This window comes from Hetaerina americana, unplaced genomic scaffold, assembly GCF_022747635.1.
Source record: "Hetaerina americana unplaced genomic scaffold, ioHetAmer1.1.p SCAF_25, whole genome shotgun sequence".
NCBI classification, from domain to species: Eukaryota; Metazoa; Arthropoda; class Insecta; order Odonata; family Calopterygidae; genus Hetaerina; species Hetaerina americana.
The window spans coordinates 7,029,491-7,051,684 of record NW_027286819.1 but is presented as its reverse complement, the minus strand read 5'-3'; the positions used below and the strand labels follow the sequence as shown (position 1 = coordinate 7,051,684).

At 37.7% G+C, this 22,194-nt stretch overlaps 1 protein-coding gene across 4 annotated transcripts in view; it reads right to left on the bottom strand.

The window, feature by feature from the left end:
• Positions 1-1,504: 1,504 nt before the first annotated feature.
• Positions 1,505-22,194, bottom strand: part of LOC139689567 (zwei Ig domain protein zig-8-like) — a 544,387-nt gene continuing 523,697 nt past the window's right edge. For 2 of the 4 annotated variants that reach the window (XM_071586726.1, XM_071586729.1), the window contains 3 exons: positions 18,974-19,048; positions 9,011-9,179; positions 1,505-3,615 (listed from right to left, as the gene is read on the bottom strand). In XM_071586726.1, coding sequence (XP_071442827.1) covers positions 3,425-3,615; positions 9,011-9,179; positions 18,974-19,048 — 435 coding nt within the window. In that variant the 3' untranslated portion in view covers positions 1,505-3,424. The remainder of the gene's footprint in view (positions 3,616-9,010; positions 9,180-18,973; positions 19,049-22,194) is intronic. The other 2 variants (XM_071586727.1, XM_071586730.1) reach the window with 1 other exon arrangement.

Sequence of the window (22,194 nt, the reverse complement as noted above, 5' to 3'; positions counted from 1 at the left end):
TTGATACCATGGTATGAAACTATCACTTAATTGATTGGTGTGAAAAATTGACCTTGCATGTTAGCCAAATGGGAATAGTATTAGGTAGATATGCCATAAATGACCAATGATAGTGAAGTGGGTAGAAAGATGATTTCTTGCTGGAGAACCCCTCGATGAAGATGGGTGTTTCCCTACAGGACCATATGTTGGTGGAACTTCCACTGTTTCTGAGCATGATATAACAAGTACCAGGGTAGAGATGTGGTGTAATTGAAGATAAGGGTAAGTTGTTAAAAGACATTTGATGAAGGATCAAAGGAAAAAGGGGAAGGAATGTGATAAATGTCCATATTCTTCCCTTAAAATGCCTGAAAAATACATATATATATATATATATATATATATATATATATATATATATATATATATATATATATATATATATATAAAGTTTAGCACTTTTCACTGACAATAAATGTTTTCCATGAAGAGACATGTAAATTTCAAAGTAATGTAAAGTCAGTTGTAAATGAGAAATATTTTTTAAAAAAGGAAATTACTCAAATTGAAGCTAGCATGATTCTGAATCCTCATTCATTCAGGATGATAATAATTTGCAAAATAGTTTGAATACGGTGTTACCCTTTGATTTCTCGCACAAAATGGCATACGAAATACACTGATGAAACCAAAACATCTTTCAAATCAGCATTCATGCTTTTGATATTTTTGTTTGCCACTCTCTAATAGATGAAATGGTCTAGAACAGGCACAAGTGGTATTTATAGCTCAAATTTACGATTTTCATGTTAACCTCTGAGTGTAGGCAACCATTGCTCCCCACAACCTCTCAAGCTCAGTGCATGTCTGCACCGTAAATTCCAACATTGATTGTCTAGCAGAGCATGTTTCTGTACTAAAAGGTCCTTACCGCTCATCCCTCCCGTCTTTCATTTATATCAACATATCTATATCAATTTCTCTGCCTGCTACACTGTTCAAATCTCTAATGATGATCCCCATTGATGTCACTATGCTATGGACCTCCATCTCCTTCCTGCCTTTGTATAAGAATGACACTTTTCTCCAACTGAGAGTGTTAAGACGACCACTGAAATTTTCAGACCGGTTTCAGTCTATTGCATATCATTGGCAACCATATAATTCCAGTTATGCCATACAAAATCCTGTCTAGGAATGTTTATGTATAGGCACCTACTTATTACAAGGTTCTCATGAATTTAAAATGCACAAAAACATTCCCATGGACATGCTCTCACACAGTGCATACTGTCTTTTTAAGTTTAGCAAGGGCTCAGCTGCTCAGTATCTCAATTTACAGCCTGTCAGAATCTTGAGAATTTTATGGGAGGCTTCATGGGGGAATCTCTATGCTTACAAGAGCTAGAATTGATGTGCATTAATAGCACAGTGAAGCCCATCATTTTTAAAAGTGCATTCAGATTGTAGGTTTCACAGTACAGTTCGAAAAGATTTAAAGTTTTCTACAACCTTTCACTTAAAATAAAACTTTATATATCGGTACATATTTTACATCTATTGTTGCCATCATTATGTTAAAATTTGTCAGAGGATTTATCTCACTCACTACATAGAGAGTAGCTTTTTCTTCCTTCCAGTTTAATTCCATGACTCCAATTATTTCATATTTTAAAAAGAAAGAAACATAGTTTCATGAACAACAAATGAATCAGTTTCATTCACATGAAGAACTGAGATTTATTTTTACATAGTATTTTCACTTAAAAGATAACATGAAAATGTATTGCACCATTTGAAGGAGTCACATTGGATATTAAAAACAAAGTCATTCAAAAGACCATTCCAGGATTCACTCATGTTGCAAAAGTTGCCCAACAATACTCAGGAAGTGTTGGAAAAAACTTACAGGTTTCTCAAGAAATAGGCATTTGGTTTTAATAAAAAAAAGAAAGGCATTAGTCAGAGTCTCCGAATGAGTCTGGATCAATCATCTTCAGTTGTTTCCTTTCTGAACAGCAATTCATTTCAATTTGGATTCAATAATGTTCCTTAATTATTTAGTCATCCTCATTTGGTTGAATATACATATTTACCTTTACCTTCCTTTTACAAATTACTGAGACCTACTTTTGTTGACTAATCCATCCCATGCAGTTCTGACCTTTGGTTACAACTAAAAAGTGACCCTTCAAACAGCCAAAAACAAGACACCTGCTAGTTTAGAGGGTATTACCCTCTCATTCTACAATCCATTGACATGAATACCGCATGTGTCCAGGGGATATCAAGAAAGTTCATCATCACCCAGGGTAGAACTTGGAGCATTTCACACTCCTCGCCTGTCTCCAAGGAAGAAGAGAATGAAATAGGCCAGCTGCTGACCCTCTTCAGCGTACCCTCTGCCTTTGTGCAACTGTTGCAGCCCCCTCTGCAAATAGTCCTCTTTGAGCTGTCCGACCTGCAGACAACATGATGAGGTGTGCACACCCTCACACTTGAGCACACACTGCCCCATCGCAGGCCAACGGAAGGGAGCCACACACAAGGGCAGTCTCTCCAAATGATCATCACACAAAAGTGGTGACCTCATCCTTTCTGGTTCATTCACTTGGAAACAGGGTGGAAACATTCTCCAATGTAGGTCAGTTTTTAAGGAGATGAACTGCTTCCATCATTGCTTGATGAAATTTTGATTTGCATGAGTGAAAGACTATTACCAAGTTAATGAATTATTGGTTATTTAATTTCTTTCCTCTTGGCACAAATCAACTGTACATCACATACAAAGATGAGAATTCATTGCAGATGAACTAGCTCCTCACACAGGATTACTTTCATCCCTAATGAGCTGCCTGACTCACAGATGAATTTGTCCTTGTGGCAAAGATGAAATAGACTTGCATAAAACAATTTTATATCCTCTCTCATGTAATGATTTTGTAACAATGAAAACAAGTCAATCTAAATGTTTTACATTAGATTCAACATACAATTCATTTTTCATATGTAACAATTTTTGTTTTCTGTGCAAAAAACATCCATACCAACGATATTTTTCGACTATTATTTTCATTTCTTTTAATGATAGTTCTCATGAGTATCAATTCATACACTAGAGTAGTAACATTCATAAAAAATGGGAGTGCAGATTCATGGAACATACACTCTAGAATTATTCCCCCAGCCGAAGAATTTTTTATTGTGCCGTTGTCACTTCCAAGTTATCACGCACGCCACACAGGGGTCGTGGTCTTGAAAGACCAGTTGGCTGAATAGTATGTATTCTATTGAAGAGATTTCAATTCATTCATACAAACTCTGGCTTTGATTGTTCAGAGGTCCTCGGATCTGGAGTCCATTCCCATGGTGACCCTCCCCCCTTGTCCCCTCACAACCCGTGAACACCATGGGGTGACCCTAGTCCCCACCCCAGTAGTGATTACCTCGCATCTTGGCAGAACTTGTCTGTCAGTTGAGAGCCCGTTGCCTTTCCTGCCCAGTGGGCACCATTGAGCAGGAACTCTTCGACAAGGAATGAGTGGAAGAGGCAGAGGGCCATCAGGGTGAGGATGTTGTATGAGCTGTTGGAGAGGCCAGCAGAGCCTGTCTGCATGGCGGCAGGTCGCTCTCCTGGGAGGAAACAGAGAGGATTAACATTTTAAACTGACCAAAATTCTAGAAAACCCTGAGTAGTTGGGCAGAAAACTTATGTGGCTAAATACATATACTTCAGTGGGAACCTTAAAAAGAATCACTGAAATGCTACAACTACAATAAATTATATATATTTTTGGCATATTCAAGGTGGATGACTTTCTAGAAACCCAAAAAACACACTCAAACATAATGTTGATGAGAACTAGTTTTAAGTGGTGTGACTTTGGGGAATTCACTACAGTTAATTTGGAAGGACTTCCATGTTTCTATGAGGGTAATCCCATAAGGAAGGTCTACAATTCTTTTAGAAATAGAAAGAAATATTTTTATTCAATAAGGCCCCCCTACCCTGATGTGTGAATTTTCACATGCCGTATAGGGCTTAGTACTGGGTGATCTCTACCATCACCTACTAAACCGACCTTCGGGTTGATTACTGTGTTTATGGTTTTTTTTAATAGCACATATATTTAAAGCTTGAAAATACCTCTATTTTTTCAACAAAATTTCTGATTCAGTTGATGAACTTTTGTGGGTGCTGGTGCAGTTTTTGTATTCCTATGTCATGGCAGTTTACCACCTTGTGATTGGTAAAGCATTGGACCTCGTATTTCACTTTGTAATCATCCCTGTAAAACCTTCTGGCCAAATGTTCTTTCAACTTAAGACACTAGTAGTAGTAGTCACTAGGTGCACCCATACTCAACATTCCTCTTCTCCAGTTCTGAATCAACCATCTGAGTTATTTAAGTGTCTCACAGTGACTGTCAGCATCTATTGTTGTCCCAGTAGTCATGAAATCCAATGAAAGTACCCCGTTTCAATCCAAAAACACATTCGCCACGACTTATCCCAGACTGTGTTTGTTTTAATTTTTGCAGCTTGGGTGAAGAGGAATGTTGCCATTCACATGATATGACATGGATGTACTAAAACTGTCCCAGTGCCTATAAAAATGCTAACATTAAAACAACTATTTAGGAAAGCAAAGAGAAACTACCTCAATTATCTTTCCCAAAATAAATATGAATGAAAAAGAGAGGTAATGAATCCTCGCAATCATGGGAATTGGCCCACGGGGCAGAGTGTAATGCAAGGCATTAATGAGGATGAGGCCTTCATTTCCATCATCATATGTAATCCTTTCACAACTGAGCTGATGGCAGCTCAAAAGAAGAGACAGTAGAGGGATGCTAACACAAAAATAGGAAAGTGAGGATGATGCTGGGGACAGGGAAAGAGGAAAATATTAACGAAGAGATGGAGAGAGTAATTAGAGTCATGTTAAGCCCAGCCAAGTTGAAATGGAAAGATTGATGCCGGAATCATTGAAGTGAAGGTTACAGAGTTTTCTTTAGGGGAGGGGTGAAGACACAATGTGGGGTATGTTATAACTAGAAAACTGTGGAGTATGACAAAGGTAATGGAACAGGTGATTGACAGGATATTAATAGTGAAAATAAGAGCTGATCCAATCAATCTAATAGCAATCCAGGTGTAAATGAAGAGAAGCATGATAATTTCATAATCAGTTAGATAAGATGACTGCAAATACACCTGGAAGAAAACAATTGATTTTGATGGGGGGTTGGAATGTGGTGGTATGTGAATGCAGAGACACAAATGAAGTAGAAGAACATGGGGTATTTTGCCATCATAAGGTGCATGACAACCTACAATTTTCTCCCCAATTTTGGCTGTTTGTGTTTATCAAAACAATGCTGGCTTGTTGTTGCAAAATCTTCAGCCATCATCCCTCAGGGATATTGGTATAGTTGACAATAGCATAACTTAGGTGAAATACCTAAGATCACATGGCTTTTTTGAGAAATTCTCATGAAAGGCACTTCTAGTGTACTTCATATAGATACTAAATACAAATTTGACTTAGGTGCTAAGAAAGTTCTGCACCACCTATGCCAACATCAAAACGCACTTGCAGTGAAATTTTATGTCACTGAAAACAAAAGTGAACAGTTTTCAATTGAAGAGGCATCTTGACTGAATTTACATAGTACACATATATACTTTTCATCAAAACTTGGATATGAGAAGCCTATCCCAAAGATTGGCCTTGTGATTGAACACAGCTGGCCAGTAACAAAATTGTGCAACATGCTCCAACGCTGGTATGCAGCTGTTTCTGTCAAAGCCACAGGGATTTAAGCATTGTTTCATAATTGTGGAATAAATGTGGATACACCCTTTTATGTCTTAAACATAAGAATAGAACAAGCAATGGGGTTACCAGTGGACAATCTGCTTGAAAGAAGGCGAAGACTGTTCCTTCAGCTGGGAAGGTTATGGCAATTGTCTTTTTGGAATTTACAAAGAATAGTCTTAATTGACTACTTTGAAAAGGGTAAAATTCTTAAAGGGGTGTGTTATACATTAAATTTTTTACCATTTGTACCCAATTATCCCCACAAAAAATCTTTTTGCATCACAGTAATGCATTTTCTCACTCCTCTGCAGTTGTAATTACAAAATTAGAGCTTACAATTCCAACTCATGCCCTTATTCTCCAGATTTGGCTTCCTAGAAATACTATCAATTTTTCAATCAGATGGAATAGCTAAAGAGAAGGAGGTTTCACTCAAACAAGGAGGTTATGCTGGAAACCAATCCTGTTTGGCTGAGTTGGAACAATTGCATTATTCAAAAGGGATCAACAAACTGAAGCAGCATTGGGCAAAATACATAAGCCTAAAAGGAAATTGCTGAAAAATAAAAATGGCTAACTTCAAAAAATGAAGTAGTTTACATTGCATAGACTTTTCAAACACCCCTTGTGACCCCAAGCATTCACTTAATATTTCTAAATAAAATATTTATTCAAATGATCCAGTTTTTAATGTGTAGCATCATCATCTTGTAATTTGCCATCAGGTATTATCACCATCAAAATATTTTATGAGGAAATACAAAGTGGGTGTATTCTTAGAGTAATTTATTGCTTCAACAAAGAAACACTGTAAACTACATCATACCCCTTGTAGCAGTTAGTTCCGAGATTCCAACAACTGGAGGACGTTCATATGGAAATATGAGGACCATCATGCCATTGCTAGATTTTGTTTCAATTTAAACGTATCTCAATGGAATCATTAGATGGATCATTTTGTTTCTTAAAAATTTGATTGCATCATGTTGTTAAATACTCTTAAAAAACATCCATGTTTGCTGAATTCCAGATTGCCTTCAGCTTTCAGTAAACTCACCATTTACATCGCCCACTCTTTTGAAATGACTATGAGGAAATTGAAAATACCCTCTTCAATTCAATTAGTAGAATTCAAAAGAGAAAAAATAAAAGTTTAGTGCATACTAGAAAAAGTCTAGCTATAAAACTGTGATACCCCTTTCTCCTGTTACCAGAGAAAAGTACAGCCCATAACCTCTTCATCACATTTTAGAATTTATGTTTAGAAATTGAGTAATATTTATTTCGATGGCATTTAATATGATTCTACCATTTAATAAAATCAATTAAGTATAGTATGTTACATATTATACTTATATTATTTGTAGACTGTAAAGCTTGTAATGCTGCTCATCATTTCATCAAATAACACTGAGAAAGTAATATAGTTTTGTTAAAAATAAAATCCTTACACAGATTATTTTTCTTTCGTTTAAATAAAAATAATGTGGAAATAGAACTTTTTCCTGATGTAATAAAATATACAATTCACTATTGAATAACATTAAAAACAAAAAAATAGTAGAAGTGAAATGCCCACTTTTGGAGAAAAGGTTGTAGCTAACTGAGGTATAGAGTAATCCTAACAGCTCATTAGATTATTGCTGTTCATATGAACCTTAAAAAATTCATGAGAAAACAATCACCGTGGACTCAACAGCATCTTTGCCTGCTCTTGCCTGAACAGCTCTCTTGCTCTTGGGTGGAATTTACACAATTGACACAATGTAAGATTACCACTGGAATCCATAAGTCAATCAAATTTTCTTACAAATAATTCTTGTAGACTGCTGGGACCCCAGATCTTTCAGTTTGCCTTCATTTTTTGACCCTGATATGATAAAGGAGACTCATTACAGTCCAATCAATATTAAATTTTACTGTGTTTTCACCTGTGAGTGAAATTTTGCATTGGAGCGTCAGTGATTGGTCAGGTAATAAACTGACTGCCCAAGTTCATGATAAACAGAGGAAAACTTAAGTTTCTTCATGGTTTACCATTTTCAGATGAAACTTTTCACAACCCTGGGAAAATTGATGGTACATTGGGGATGGAATTATTTAACCAAACTATATGCAAGAATTTGGTGGAAAGTAAATTAAACCATCCTGTTTCTATACAAAATATTTGAGGATATATGCTGACAGGAATATCTCAATCTAAAGTAATGGAAGAATATTATTCAAGATTTTTTCCACTGACAGAACTGCCCGTAGAATCTTAAAAGCTTGGGAACCAGGAAACAGGTAGTGCCTTTATTTGAAGTCTTAATAAGATATATGGGCAAGAATTTCTTCAGGTATGCCATTTCTTTGGACAAACAAACAACCAGGGTCAGTATTATCACTTCAGGGTATGATTTACAAAATGAAATGAATTACCTGAGTTGAGACAGATTGGGATGTGCTCAAGTACATTATGGCAGAAAGAGTGGGTGGATAAAATACAGAACAATAGTGAAATGTTAAAGGAAATGATAGATGGGAGGTCATGTTAGACTAGAAAGGTGGAGGAAGGACGATAATAGGCAACTTAGATGGCCCGAAGGCTGTTAGATATTATGAAATAAATGAAGAAGGAAATAATAGGGAGCAAACAAAAGGAAGTTCTTGTGATCTGCTAAGGAATGTAGTCATTAGGGACTGTTCTAATCATTTTGACAACTCATTCCCTAGTGTTAATAAATTTGCCATCTGTAACTTTTGTGCATCATTAGTTATGTTGATCATTATAATTCCTTCCAAGATGATATTCTGAGAAAGTTAAAAATGTAAATAAATACATAGTTGAAAACACATGCATATGACACTACTGAAATACTGCATGCGGTTAAGTATGAAATTACATTCATTGTTGGGCAGTGGCAAAATGGCTGCAGGGTAAAGTTTATCTCCTGTGGTTATATCTCCTTGGCAACACTTTACAACAAGCCAGGTTATAAGTTTACGACAAAATAATTGATGGCATATATTATAAATAAGCAATTATAGCCTTTTTGTCCTCATTCTCACTTGGCGCACGCAGCTGAAACTTCTTCCCTAAAGAGCCAATTTAGGAATTTGCCTGAATCATAGGGAATGGAGACTGAATGTTATCGAAACTAATGATCAGGATGGAAGAGGAAGAGAGATATCGGAGATGGTAGCAAGGGCATAAATACGCACCATTCAAAACATGGACACGGACGCTGGCAACATCAGCATTTGAGGGGCTGCATGAATATTTCCCAGAGTCGGAGAGGAGGGCGTGCTGGATGAGAAGGTAGCTTGTCGTCACTTCACCTTTCTCTGTGATCACACTCACACCCCCACGGTTGGAATCATAACTGATGACCTGCAGAGGCAAATAAATCATTAGTCATAATCATCCACTTGAGATATTTTGCAGGAATGTCTTCAATATCTCCACAGCTACAAAGCATTAATTCAAAAAGAGTATTAGTGGGTAGTAGAGAATGATGGGTAGAGAATATTTCATCAACAGAAGTTAGATGTGAAGTGAAAAGTCCACTGGCCAGACTGAGCAAGCATATTCCTCTCTAAAGATTTCTGGATATTATTGAAATTTTAATATGTATACACACACACATACATACATACATATATATATATATACTCATATATACAGAAACATATATAATGAAAAGGGATAGGAACACGTATAAAGGACGAACACAATAGAGGTGGGCAAGGCGGAATCGGTATATATTTTATAATATATTTAAATTTATCGATATATAATATATTTTTACTCTTGTGATCCGTTCGATTCCGCCTTGCCCACCTCTATTGTGTTCGTCCTTAATACGTGTTCCTATCCCTTTTCATTATATATGTTTCTGTATATATGAGTATTTATTCGCCGTTTGGCGGGATTTCGTGTTTGAATGTGTATTTGGCCAATGTGGCTCATCTCTTTCTTCTGGCTATGCGTGCCACGAAACGCACTGTTCTTTTCCTGTATGATGTTGTATGAATTCTAACCACTGACCTTTCCTCTTGTGTATTGTTTATTTCTCCTTTGGTGGGTGAAACAGCCCCCTGACGCCATCTCTTGGCTAAAGAATCGGGGCGCTTGGCGACATATAAGACCCACGGATCTCAGGGTAAATTACATATCCTCGATAGCTCAAGTGGTTAAGAGCATCCGCCCGGCAAGTGGAAAGATCCGGTGTTCGAGTCCCGGTTGAGGAAATATTTTTACTCTTGTGATCCGTTCGATTCCGCCTTGCCCACCTCTATTGTGTTCGTCCTTTATACGTGTTCCTATCCCTTTTCATTATATATGTTTCTGTATATATGAGTATTTATTCGCCGTTTGGCGGGATTTCGTGTTTGAATGTGTATTTGGCCAATGTGGCTCATCTCTTTCTTCTGGCTATGCGTGCCACGAAACGCACTGTTCTTTTCCTGTATGATGTTGTATGAATTCTAACCACTGACCTTTCCTCTTGTGTATTGTTTATTTCTCCTTTGGTGGGTGAAACAGCCCCCTGACGCCATCTCTTGGCTAAAGAATCGGGGCGCTTGGCGACATATAAGACCCACGGATCTCAGGGTAAATTACATATCCTCGATAGCTCAAGTGGTTAAGAGCATCCGCCCGGCAAGTGGAAAGATCCGGTGTTCGAGTCCCGGTTGAGGAAATATTTTTACTCTTGTGATCGGTTCGATTCCGCCTTGCCCACCTCTATTGTGTTCGTCCTTTATACGTGTTCCTATCCCTTTTCATTATATATGTTTCTGTATATATGAGTATTTATTCGCCGTTTGGCGGGATTTCGTGTTTGAATGCATATATATATATATATATATATATATATATATATATATATATATATATATATATGTATATGAGAATAACTTTTTTCAATTTTTTCATCCAAATAGATATCATACATACATACATATATATATATATATATATATATATATATATATATATATATATATATATATATATATATATATATATACATTCAAACACGAAATTCCGCCAAACGGCGAATAAATACTCATATATACAGAAACAGATATAAGGAAAAGGGATAGGAACACATATAAAGGACGAACACAATAAAGGTGGGGAAGGCGGAATCGAACGGATCACAAGAGTAAAAATATTTCCTCAACCGGGACTCGAACACCGGATCTTTCCACTTGCCGGGCGGATGCTCTTAACCACTTGAGCTATCGAGGATAGTCAATTTACCCTGAGATCCGTGGGTCTAATATGTCGCCAAGCGCCCCGATTCTTTCAGCCAAGAGATGGCATCAGGGGGCTCTTTCACCCACCAAAGGAGAAATAGACAATACACAAGGAAAGGAAAGGACAGTGGGTTAGAATTCATACAACATCATACAGGAAAGGAACAGTGCGTTTCGTGGCACGCATAGCCAGAAGAAAGAGATGAGCCACATTGGTCAAATACACATTCAAACACGAAATCCCGCCAAACGGCGAATAAATACTCATATATACAGAAACAGATATAAGGAAAAGGGATAGGAACACATATAAAGGACGAACACAATAAAGGTGGGGAAGGCGGAATCGAACGGATCACAAGAGTAAAAATATTTCCTCAACCGGGACTCGAACACCGGATCTTTCCACTTGCCGGGCGGATGCTCTTAACCACTTGAGCTATCGAGGATAGTCAATTTACCCTGAGATCCGTGGGTCTAATATGTCGCCAAGCGCCCCGATTCTTTCAGCCAAGAGATGGCGTCAGGGGGCTCTTTCACCCACCAAAGGAGAAATAGACAATACACAAGGAAAGGAAAGGACAGTGGGTTAGAATTCATACAACATCATACAGGAAAGGAACAGTGCGTTTCGTGGCACGCATAGCCAGAAGAAAGAGATGAGCCACATTGGTCAAATATACATTCAAACACGAAATCCCGCCAAATGGCGAATATATATATATATGTAAATGAGAATAACTTTTTTCAATTTTATATATATATATATATATATATATATATATATATATATATATATATATATATATATATATATATATATATATAAAATATATATATTATATTTTTTAAATATATTTATATATATATATATATATATATATATAAGTGACAAGGAGCATTATCATGATTCAACACCCGGTTGTTCTTGATGTTTGGTCACACACAAATGACCCTTTTTTGAAGATTTTCAAGAACCTCCTGGTAAAAATGTTGATTGACCATTTGGCCTCGAGATAGAAACTCTTTGTGGACGATTCCCTGAATAGCAAAAAAACAAATCAGTTTGAATTTGATCTCCGGCTTCCTCATCATTGCTTTTTTGGGCCTTGAAGAGGTTGATGTGCGCCAATCTATGCTCTGGTGCTTGTTTTCTGGGTCGTATTCACACACCCAAGACTCGTCACCAGTAATGATACGCTCCAGATTCAGGGGTCATTTTCAATGAAATCCAATTCAAAAAATTCAAGGCACCTTTCCCTCCTGATGTCCTCTTGGTCTTGCAAAAGGTTTATTGGCACCATTTTTGCACAGATTTTTCTCATCCCCAATTCATTGGCCAAAATCTGATGAATGGTGGTGTGAGCCAAATTCAACTCTTCCCCAATCATCATTCTAACTGACGATCTGAGCACACCAGATCGTAGATTATGTTGACATTTTCATCGGTTCTTGAAAATGAAGGCTTTCCGCTTCAAAATGCCTTAAACCATTCAAAAACCTGGGCTCTTGACAAAACACTATCTCTGTAGGCCTGCTAAAGTTTCACAAGAGTTTTCGTTGCACTGTGCCCAGTACTGAAGCAAAACCTGATAGCACATGGTTGCTCAAAATTGATGTCACTCATTTTGAGAACACAATAGAAAAAACTGTTTCCCAAAAAAAATCATCATGGACAACCAAATGACTCGAGCAAGTTCAAACCCATACTGAAGGCAGATCACATGTTCCCCTGCTGCCCCTCCAAGCCCAGCACCTCCAGTGTTGCGAGTCTCATTACTTAATTTACAGACCTCATGGATATATATATATATATATATATATATATATATATATATATATATATATATATATATATATATATATATAATGGGCCGACACAATATAACACAAATAGAATAGAATAGCAACATTTTAAAGGACACTCACACGGATGATTGCAGTCTCTCTTGAAGAAGGCCTCTGAGAGGGCCGAAAGCTCGAATAATTTACCGTGTGAGTGTCCTTTTAAATGTTGCTATTCTATTCTATTTGTGTTATATTGTGTCAGCCCATTATTGTGCCGCTCGTGTGAGTTTTTCCGTACAATTGTGATATATATATATATATATATATATATATATATATATATATATATATATATATATATATATATATATATATATATATATATATATATATAATTAAAAGGCAATCTACCGGTTAAGGTAGGTTTTTGGATAGACACAGCTCCTAAATAAATATTTTGTGATTCCTAACAAAATACAAAATCCAGTATCCTACTCTACATTAGACCGCTCTTCAGCTCTGAGTACTTTCTTCCTCCCTTCATTCCGTCATCATCCCTATCCTGTTCCTTTCCTGCCCTCATTTGCCTAACATTCTCCCCTCAATTACAGTCTTCAACATCCCACTGCCAGTCAATACCCCCTTCATCCACTTTTCCTGCCTCCATAGGATTGCCCCCAACAAACCCCTCTCTTTGCCCACCATACCAAGTACTTCCACATTTGTTTTCTTCTCTGTCCATTTCACCCTCTCCATTCTTCTCCACACCTACATTTCAAAAGCCTCCAGTCTACGTCTATCCTCCTGCTTCAATGACCACGTTTCCCCACCGTACATAGATACGCTCCATATCAAAGTTTTTACGAGTCTTTTCTTAACATCCTTACTCGACGTCCCTGTCATCAACTCTCTCCTCCTTGTGAAAGCCTATTTGCCTAGCGCAATTCTTCTCCTTTCGTCCCTACAACTTTGACCGTGTTGGTCCAAAACACTACAGAGATACATAAACTGTTCCACCTGCTCTAGTTTTTGCCCTCCTATTTTCATGTTAAGCTTAGCCTTTTTCTTTCTAGAAAATCGCATAACCTTTGTTTTATTAATATTGATTCTCATCCCATACCTGTCGCACTGAATTTCCAATTCACTAAGCAATGCTTGCAGCCCCTTGGCTGACTGACAAACTAAAGCTTGGTCATCAGCAAACCTAACTGATTTTACGAATTCTCCGCCCACTTTCATTCCAACCTCCAGTTCTTCCCATGCCTCTTTAATCATTTCCTCTGCATACAGGTTGAACAGCAACGGTGATAATGGGCAACCCTGCCTTACACCTCTTCCTAACAATGCCCAACCGGACTCCCCGTTCCCCACTCGCACCTGAGCAGTCTGAGACATGTACAGGTTGCGGATTAGCCTCCTTTCCCTCCAATCTATTCCTATTTTCTTCAATATACTTATTAGTTTTTCCCAATTCACTCTATCAAATCCTTTTTCGAAATCTACGAAACAGGCAGATGCCTCCTGGTTGTGTTCTATATTCCTCTTGATTAATAATCTCATTACTGCAATGGCATCACACGTACCTCTCCCCTTCCTAAACCCAAAGTGATCATCCCCTAAGTAATCATTTGCCCTACTCTCTATCCTTTTGTTTATGATCCTGGGAACAACTTTAGCTGCATGGGATATCAAACTTATCGTCCTGTAGTCCTCACATGATGTAGCCTTTACCTTTTTCGGAATAGGAACTAACACTGATCTCACAAAGTCCTCTGGCCAGATTCCTTCCTCATAAATACTACAAATTAGCCCATATAGCCTCTTCCTCCCACATTTTCCTAAACATTTCAATAGTTCCACGGGAATGTTATTCAACCCCACAGCCTTATTTAGTTTCATCTCCCTTAATGCCCTTTCTATCTCATCGGCGAGTATGCCTGGACCTAAGCTACCTTCCTCTACGTCAGATTCTTTTTCAATGTCTAACTTTGTTGGTCGAAGTTCTTTACTATACAGTTCTTCTATATACTCCTTCCATCTCTCTTGGATCTTCCCTGCGTCAACTATTACCTTACCCGCCTTATCTCTAACTGTTAGTATAGATCTCCCTTTCTTACTTCCCGATAAAGATTTAACTTCGCTCTACAGCACACCAATTTCACCCTTCCTCTGCAGACTTTCCATATCCTCGCACTGCGTCTTCCACCATGCTTATTTTGCTTTATTTGTTGCCCGCCTCAAGTTATTGTTTCATTCTTTGTACTTCATTTTGCCTAACTCTGTGTTTACATTCTTCCATTTTCTCCGCTTATCCATCTTTGTAATCATCTCATCCGTGATCCATGGTTTCCTAGTCCTTTTAGCGTTAACAGTTCCAATAGTGTCTTTAGCGGCTTTTGATAACCCTTTCTTGATACTTTCCCATTTTTCTTCAATAGTACTTAGCTCTTTACCATCCTCCATGATTTTCTCTACCGCCTGTTTGTATTCCTTCCTTTTCAACCCATTTAATGCTTCTACATTCCATTTTCTAACTCGCCGCCCCTGCCTTATCTTTTTCAAACGTACGCTACATTTCATAACGACTCAATAGTGGTCTGAGTCCGCATCCGCTCCCGGGAAGCTGTGGGAATTTATCACACTGTTCCTAAACCTGCATCTATCCAGGATATAATCTAGCTGATACCTTTCTGAGTCACCTGGCATCTTACATGTATACCTGCGTCTTTTGTGGTGTCTAAACCAAGTGTTGGTGATGACTAACCCCTGTCTTCTGCAGAACTCAACTGCTTTCTCCCCGCGGTCATTCCTCGTGCCTAAACCGTAGTTCGCCACCTCATCACCATCTCTTCCTTTGCCTAGCGTCGTATTCCAATCCTCCATCACTATCAAATGTTTCCCTGCAGAAACACACGCGATTATGTCCTCTAAAAGATTGTACATCCTATCGACCTCTTCTTCCTTATGGTTGCTTGGTGGCATGTATACCTGAATAATAACCAAGTTCGTCGGTTCTGCTTTTATATCTACTAGTAATAATCTATCGGTTACTTGCTCTATGTTGACTACACTTTCTCCTACCTCTTCATTTAATGCTATGGCAACCCCTCGTTGGCTCTCGTCCCCGCCGCTGTATATTATTCTATACTTATCACTCCAGTAATCCCCGCTATCCTTCCATCTTACCTCGCATAGACCTAAAATATCTAGTTTTCCTCTTTCAATCTCTCGCTTAACATTCTCCAGTTTTCCTGTCCTCATCATTGTCCTAACATTCCACGTTCCTATTCCAACTAATGTGGCCTTCTTCTGTGTCTGCTGTCCTGCCACTGCCTGTTTTCCCTTGCAAGGGTTTCGTGGGATGACAACCGCTGAAGCCTTGCCTCCCCCGCTGCCGGGCATGACACACGGCCGATTGGGCCGAGCCCCGTAGTCGCCAGGACCCAAAATCTCTGTATTGTCCATCATTTAAATCTTGGGAATGATAATGGAGGTGGTTTCCCGTTGCCTTCCTCAATAGTGTTTTTAAGGTGACACCATCACTTACTGGCCGCCCCACTGGGGTCATACGCCATTGCGGCCACCTCACTGAGGAACAGACGCTGCGTGGACTACCTTTCGTCTGGCTCCTAACCTTCGACCTATCTGGCATGGGTAACCCTACCAGGAGCAATTATTATTACTCCCGCCAGCACAGCTCTAGGGGTCATCGGAACGGACAAGCCCTTCCACCACGTCAAGTTTATAGTCTGGGGAGTGATGTATGCATTATATATATATATATATATATATATATATATATATATATATATATATATATATATATATATATATATATATATATATATATATATATATATATATATATATATATATAAACCCATAAACACAGTAATCAACCCGAAGGTGATCGTAGAGTTCACCCAGTACCCAGTACTAAGCCCTATACGGCGTGTGAAATTCACATATCAGGGTAGGGGGGCCAGTTCCTTTCCCTGTGCCGGTTATGGTTTCCCAGGAGGACTTGGTACCCAAAAAATCACTTTAGCTTGGGTGGAGCTGCAGGTGCCCAGAGTGCCTTGCCTGGGAATCGAACCTGGGGCCCTCCGATCAGCAGTCAAATGCTCTACCCACTGGACTATTGCGACCCACCATAGATATATATATATATGGTGTGTGTGAGTGTAAAATTTCATTTTTGATTGAATATAACATCTCACTCTTTTGCATATAAGTGCACATGGCAGACATGATTAAGAGTGGACAAGAAGTTACTGTATTTTATGTAACTATCAAGGGTATATTTATTCTGTTGTATGGAAAGTGTCCAACTGCTAACCCTTAGTGCCCCAGGGTTCCTCCATCAAGTGCCTATCTATCTACCTAGTCATTCTCTTTCTAGAAAACTTCATAACCTTTGTTTTGTTTATATGGATAGTCATTCAAAATCCATCACACTGATTTTCGTAAGTGCTAACCGTTGACCGGCTCAGGAAAGCTTGATCATTTTTAAAACTACATCATTTCCTGAATTTCTCGCTAACTTTTATTCCAAAATCAAGTTATTCCCATGCCACCAGGCTTATCCCTCTATCTGTAATTGCACATTCTATTTCTCAACTCTACATCCACTGCATGCAATAAGCAGTCTATGAATTCTACATGCTTTGGATAAGTTGCCTATCCTTCCAATATCCCTCTCTTCTGCAATGCATTCATTAATTCTACCCAATTCACTTCATAAAATGCCTTCTTGGAATCCTCATACCCTAAAAGGAGTGCTTTCCTTGAGTGCTGCCTGCACAGCTCTATGGTTGATCAGAAAACACAATGTTCACCTAATGTTTAAGGGTGTAAAAGAGCTGAACATATACTAAAAATGAGGGGCATTCTGACCTGGAAACATGACTGAATACAATATATACTGATTAGATGGCAATTTTTTAAAGGACAGCCACAAACACGGTGGCAATCCATGCACAGAGAGTTTTTGATAAAATAACCAAATGATATGAGAAGAGAAGAATAGAACTAAACCCTGTCAAACCGTTTAAAAATCTATGGCTACATATCAATAATATTGGTAATATAAACTGTATAACCCAAGGGGCAAATTATACTTGTACTTGTAGTATAGAAAAAATTGGGAAATATAAAGGAATAAACATTAGCAATAGCATAAGCTTCACCAGGCATCCCAGATCAATTCATGTGAGACCAAAGAACATGAGTGAGGGCCATCGCACTATTGAGAAACAAAGATTCATCGATGAGGTTGGTAATTATTTAAGCAGTACCAGAGTTGACTGACTGGTCTCAACCTGGAGATGTCTTGTAGCTTTAAATAGAAGGATACTGCTTTTGATGCAGAGATACAAGTCACATACTATGGCAGAGGAAATAAATCAAAAACCTATGATGACCTCCACAAGGGTTCAAATAGAAGCAAAAACTACTTCAAAACACTCCATTTCAGTGAACCATTCATTCTCAAAGAACCTTCAACGTAACATCAAACTCGGGCATGGGTTATGTATAACAGGAGTCCAGATAATGTTGTTTCCGGTGAGATAAAGGGGAAAGAGAATTGATGACACTCAAACAGGCATCAAGTCATAGTTAGAAACATAATGTAGGACATAGAGAATGCAATAACAGAATAAATAAAATGTGATATCTGAAATAAACTGATACATAGCAGCACTGGACATGAAAAAAGAACTTCTATGACCTGAAGACATTTCCATGAAATGGTATTCCCAAAGCTCTGGACAAAAGTTACCTAAGCTCATAAAAATGAAAACCAATCAGGTCAACTGTATAAAACTCAAAAATAGAAAATATGATTTGAAGTTAGGAGTTAATTGGACTAAAAAATGAGGACTACAAATTATTTACAAGAGAGAATATTTTCCTTTAATGGGGAGGCATTCATGCATTGTGATGTTTTAATTAGTGGGAAAATGCTATATTATAATTTTTCATTAGGCATTCAAAAATCATTAGGCATTAGTAACAGAAACTGTTTCAAAAACTGAAAACATTCACACTGGGTTAAAAGGGTAGAAGATGGAATGAGATGAACAGATTATTTCCATGTTAGTGGCTTATGAAACAGAACGCATTGCTTACAAGACATCTGGTGATATTTGGATTCAGCTCAGACACAATCTTTATATTGCCGTAGAACCGCCAACGACAATCCTCCTAAAAGTAAAATTAAATAAACACGAATATGATATACTCATTTAAGATCATCAAATATGAACTTTTTGCAAATAAAATACTGCAGTGGGTAGAGCACCAACACGATGTACACTGCCAAATTATTTCCCGAACCTTTTATTGCATTTACATTTGCCAAGAAGATTAGATTTTGAGGCTAGTACAACAGGCGTGAGGAGTAAATCTTCTATTGGAGATTGGGAAACAGCCCAATCAACCACCCTTATTACAATGGCAGGAACTACGATGGGATTGGGAAGATCCCAAATATTCCCCCGAGGATCTTTCTCCTTCAGACAAAGTATGGAGGGTAAGGTGGGGTGGGTTGTACATAGTACGTACAAAGTGATTCCACATGCATCTTCCGGTGGCTTGAAAATAAATATGCTAGACCAATTGAAGATTCTACTCATACATATCATGGTAAAAAATCTTAACTTTTTGGTAAGAGAGAATCTCATAAGAAATATATTTAGTATTATTGTTCCTTAACTTATTAATTTTAAATCGAGGAGCACCGTTTTATCTGTTTCAAGACAAACAAGAAGACATGTGTCACAAAATTTCCAGGTGAAATCCAAAGAATCACTAGAGTATCATCTAATTTATTTGTTCACTAACATCAAATTCAAGACAAAAATGAAGGAATTTTAATGCATAATTGCAGGGGTGAGGTTGTGCATATAAAAGCCACACAAAAATTCCATTGCATTAGCCAAGCACAATTCATTGCATTAAATCTATCCATTCTAGACCTCAAAGTGGAATGTACATCAGTGTTGAAGCATATCAATGTGGAAAGGTTATCACCATAAATGTTCATAACTATTGCTTAGGATATTATTTCTTTGGAATTAATTACGGATGTAGGTGCTGAGAGGGTTTATTTCCGTGCTACATATTATGACTTCAATTGCTATCAAACTTGAGTGTGGACATCCAAGTTTTTATGTCTTTAATTCATCTTTTATGACTTCAATGTATGATGAAATAAGCAATTAGAATCGGAGAGGGTTCACTTGTGGGCAAAGTTTAATGATAGATCTTGCTATCAAAGCTCACTTTTATCTTGCTTCTCAAAAAACCATACAAATCAAAATTTTTATCAAATTTCCCAAATCCCTATTCGATTATAATTCCTTGAGAGTAGACACCATGGAAAGACACCTGCTGTTGAAAAAGATATTTTCAACAGCTGTTGGAAAGTGAATTTGAATGTTAAGAAAAAGAATTGTAATAATCATAAATAAAGCATTTCCAAATCATTCCATTACGTTAAATATATGTTGAAAGTTGGGTCTGCAATAACCTTGAAAACATTTTTTGGAGTCACAGGGATCATTCATGAATTATGCCTAGGCGAGTATGAATTTTCTTACTCTGACTCTAATGGAGGGGAAGCCTTCCTCAAAGCATTGCAAATACCACCAATTAGTAAGTCATATTAATTCAGAAAAATTCAGTGAAGATTAAAAAGAATTATTTTGAAGGTAATGCTGAAAAACCAAAATCAATTCTCGGAGTGTTCATTTACTTTTACCATATGTTATGTTAACTGCATAGCTCTGATATAAATTGCTCTTTAATTCTCGTATGACTCCAAAGTATTTAAAAATGTATTGAGACATTTTCAGGCTAGTCATTTGGTACAGTTGAAGACATTTTCACCATTTTTCCAAAATGGAGAGGTCAGGATAAGATAACATGATAATTTTAATGAGAAGTATGAATGAAAAGAGTAGAGTAGGAAGAGCCAAACCAAGAGCAGAATGAAAAGAAAGGGAAGGGAAGAAGTTCATAAAGTTATGATAGTGTTTGTCGATGATCACCAAAAAATTTGTCAAAATCATCACGAAATAAAAAAAAGAAATCTTAAATAAAGATGGAAAATAGTATGGTTTTCTGATCTTATCATGACTACACACTTAAGTGGGATTAGTTTTCTAAAAAGAGAAGAGAATGAGAATGTTTTTATTGGTATCCAAGTTATGGTAAATATGCTGAAAATTTTAAATGGTTACACCATTTTGTACAGTTATATAACATTTTTTTGAAAAATCAATTACTTCCTACTTACCGAGAGTAATTAGGAAGTGAATGAGTGATTCTCAGCTGTACAACTCATAGAATCATGCCATTATGACTGGATGAGTTGTACAGCAGAATGAATATACTATATACACAGTATAACTACGAGGGTCATCCGGAAAGTAGTACCCGTTCGTGAAATAAAGACACAAAAGTAAATATTTACAAACATAAAAAATTTTATTTGAAAGAGGATACTTTAAACTACTTCTCAACATAATCTCCAAGCAAATTAAGGCATTTGTCATAACGTGTGACAAGTTTCTGTATTCCTGCTGCATAGTCCTTCGCCGCCAGCTCATTGGGATACGCGAGGGACCCATCTTGCACAAATTTTTGCTTAATGCAGATGGTGTTTAACAATTTCATGAACAATTGTTCGAGAAACATTGGGAAAATGCTCACAGATGTCATCAATTGTGACGCGCCGATCGTTCCTCACGAATTCGTCAACTGAGCTCACCAGTTGGTCTGTAATGACAGACGGTCTCCCCGAACGCTCATCGTCGTGTGTGTTCCCCCTCCCCATGTTGAAGTTGCGACACCACCGCCGAACAGACGACTCGTCCATTACATTGTCTCCATACACCTCCTTTAATTGGCGATGAATATCACATGGGCGAACGTTTCTTGCATTGAGGAATTTAATAACTGCCCTCACTTCACAACTGGCGGCGTTCTCAATTTTTTTAAACATTGTAAACAATCACAGAAACAACACAGGCAATGCTAGCGTCACGCAACTTGGCTCAGAGAAGGCAGACAAGCCACTGAAGCTATCTGACCTCGTCCAGCGGCTACTTGCATCGTCAGCACTTCATGCGGCACGAACGGGTACTACTTTCCGGATGACCCTCGTATAATTGGTATTCTACCAGTTTGGGTAGGTTTTGGATGAACACAGTCTATACAATAGTACATTAACTTGCCACAACTAACCAAACATAACCTAACAGCTAAAATAAGCCTACCTTCAATCACTCAAAGTTCCTTCCTCCCTTCATTCCATCAAACTTACCTATCCTATTTACGATATCCTA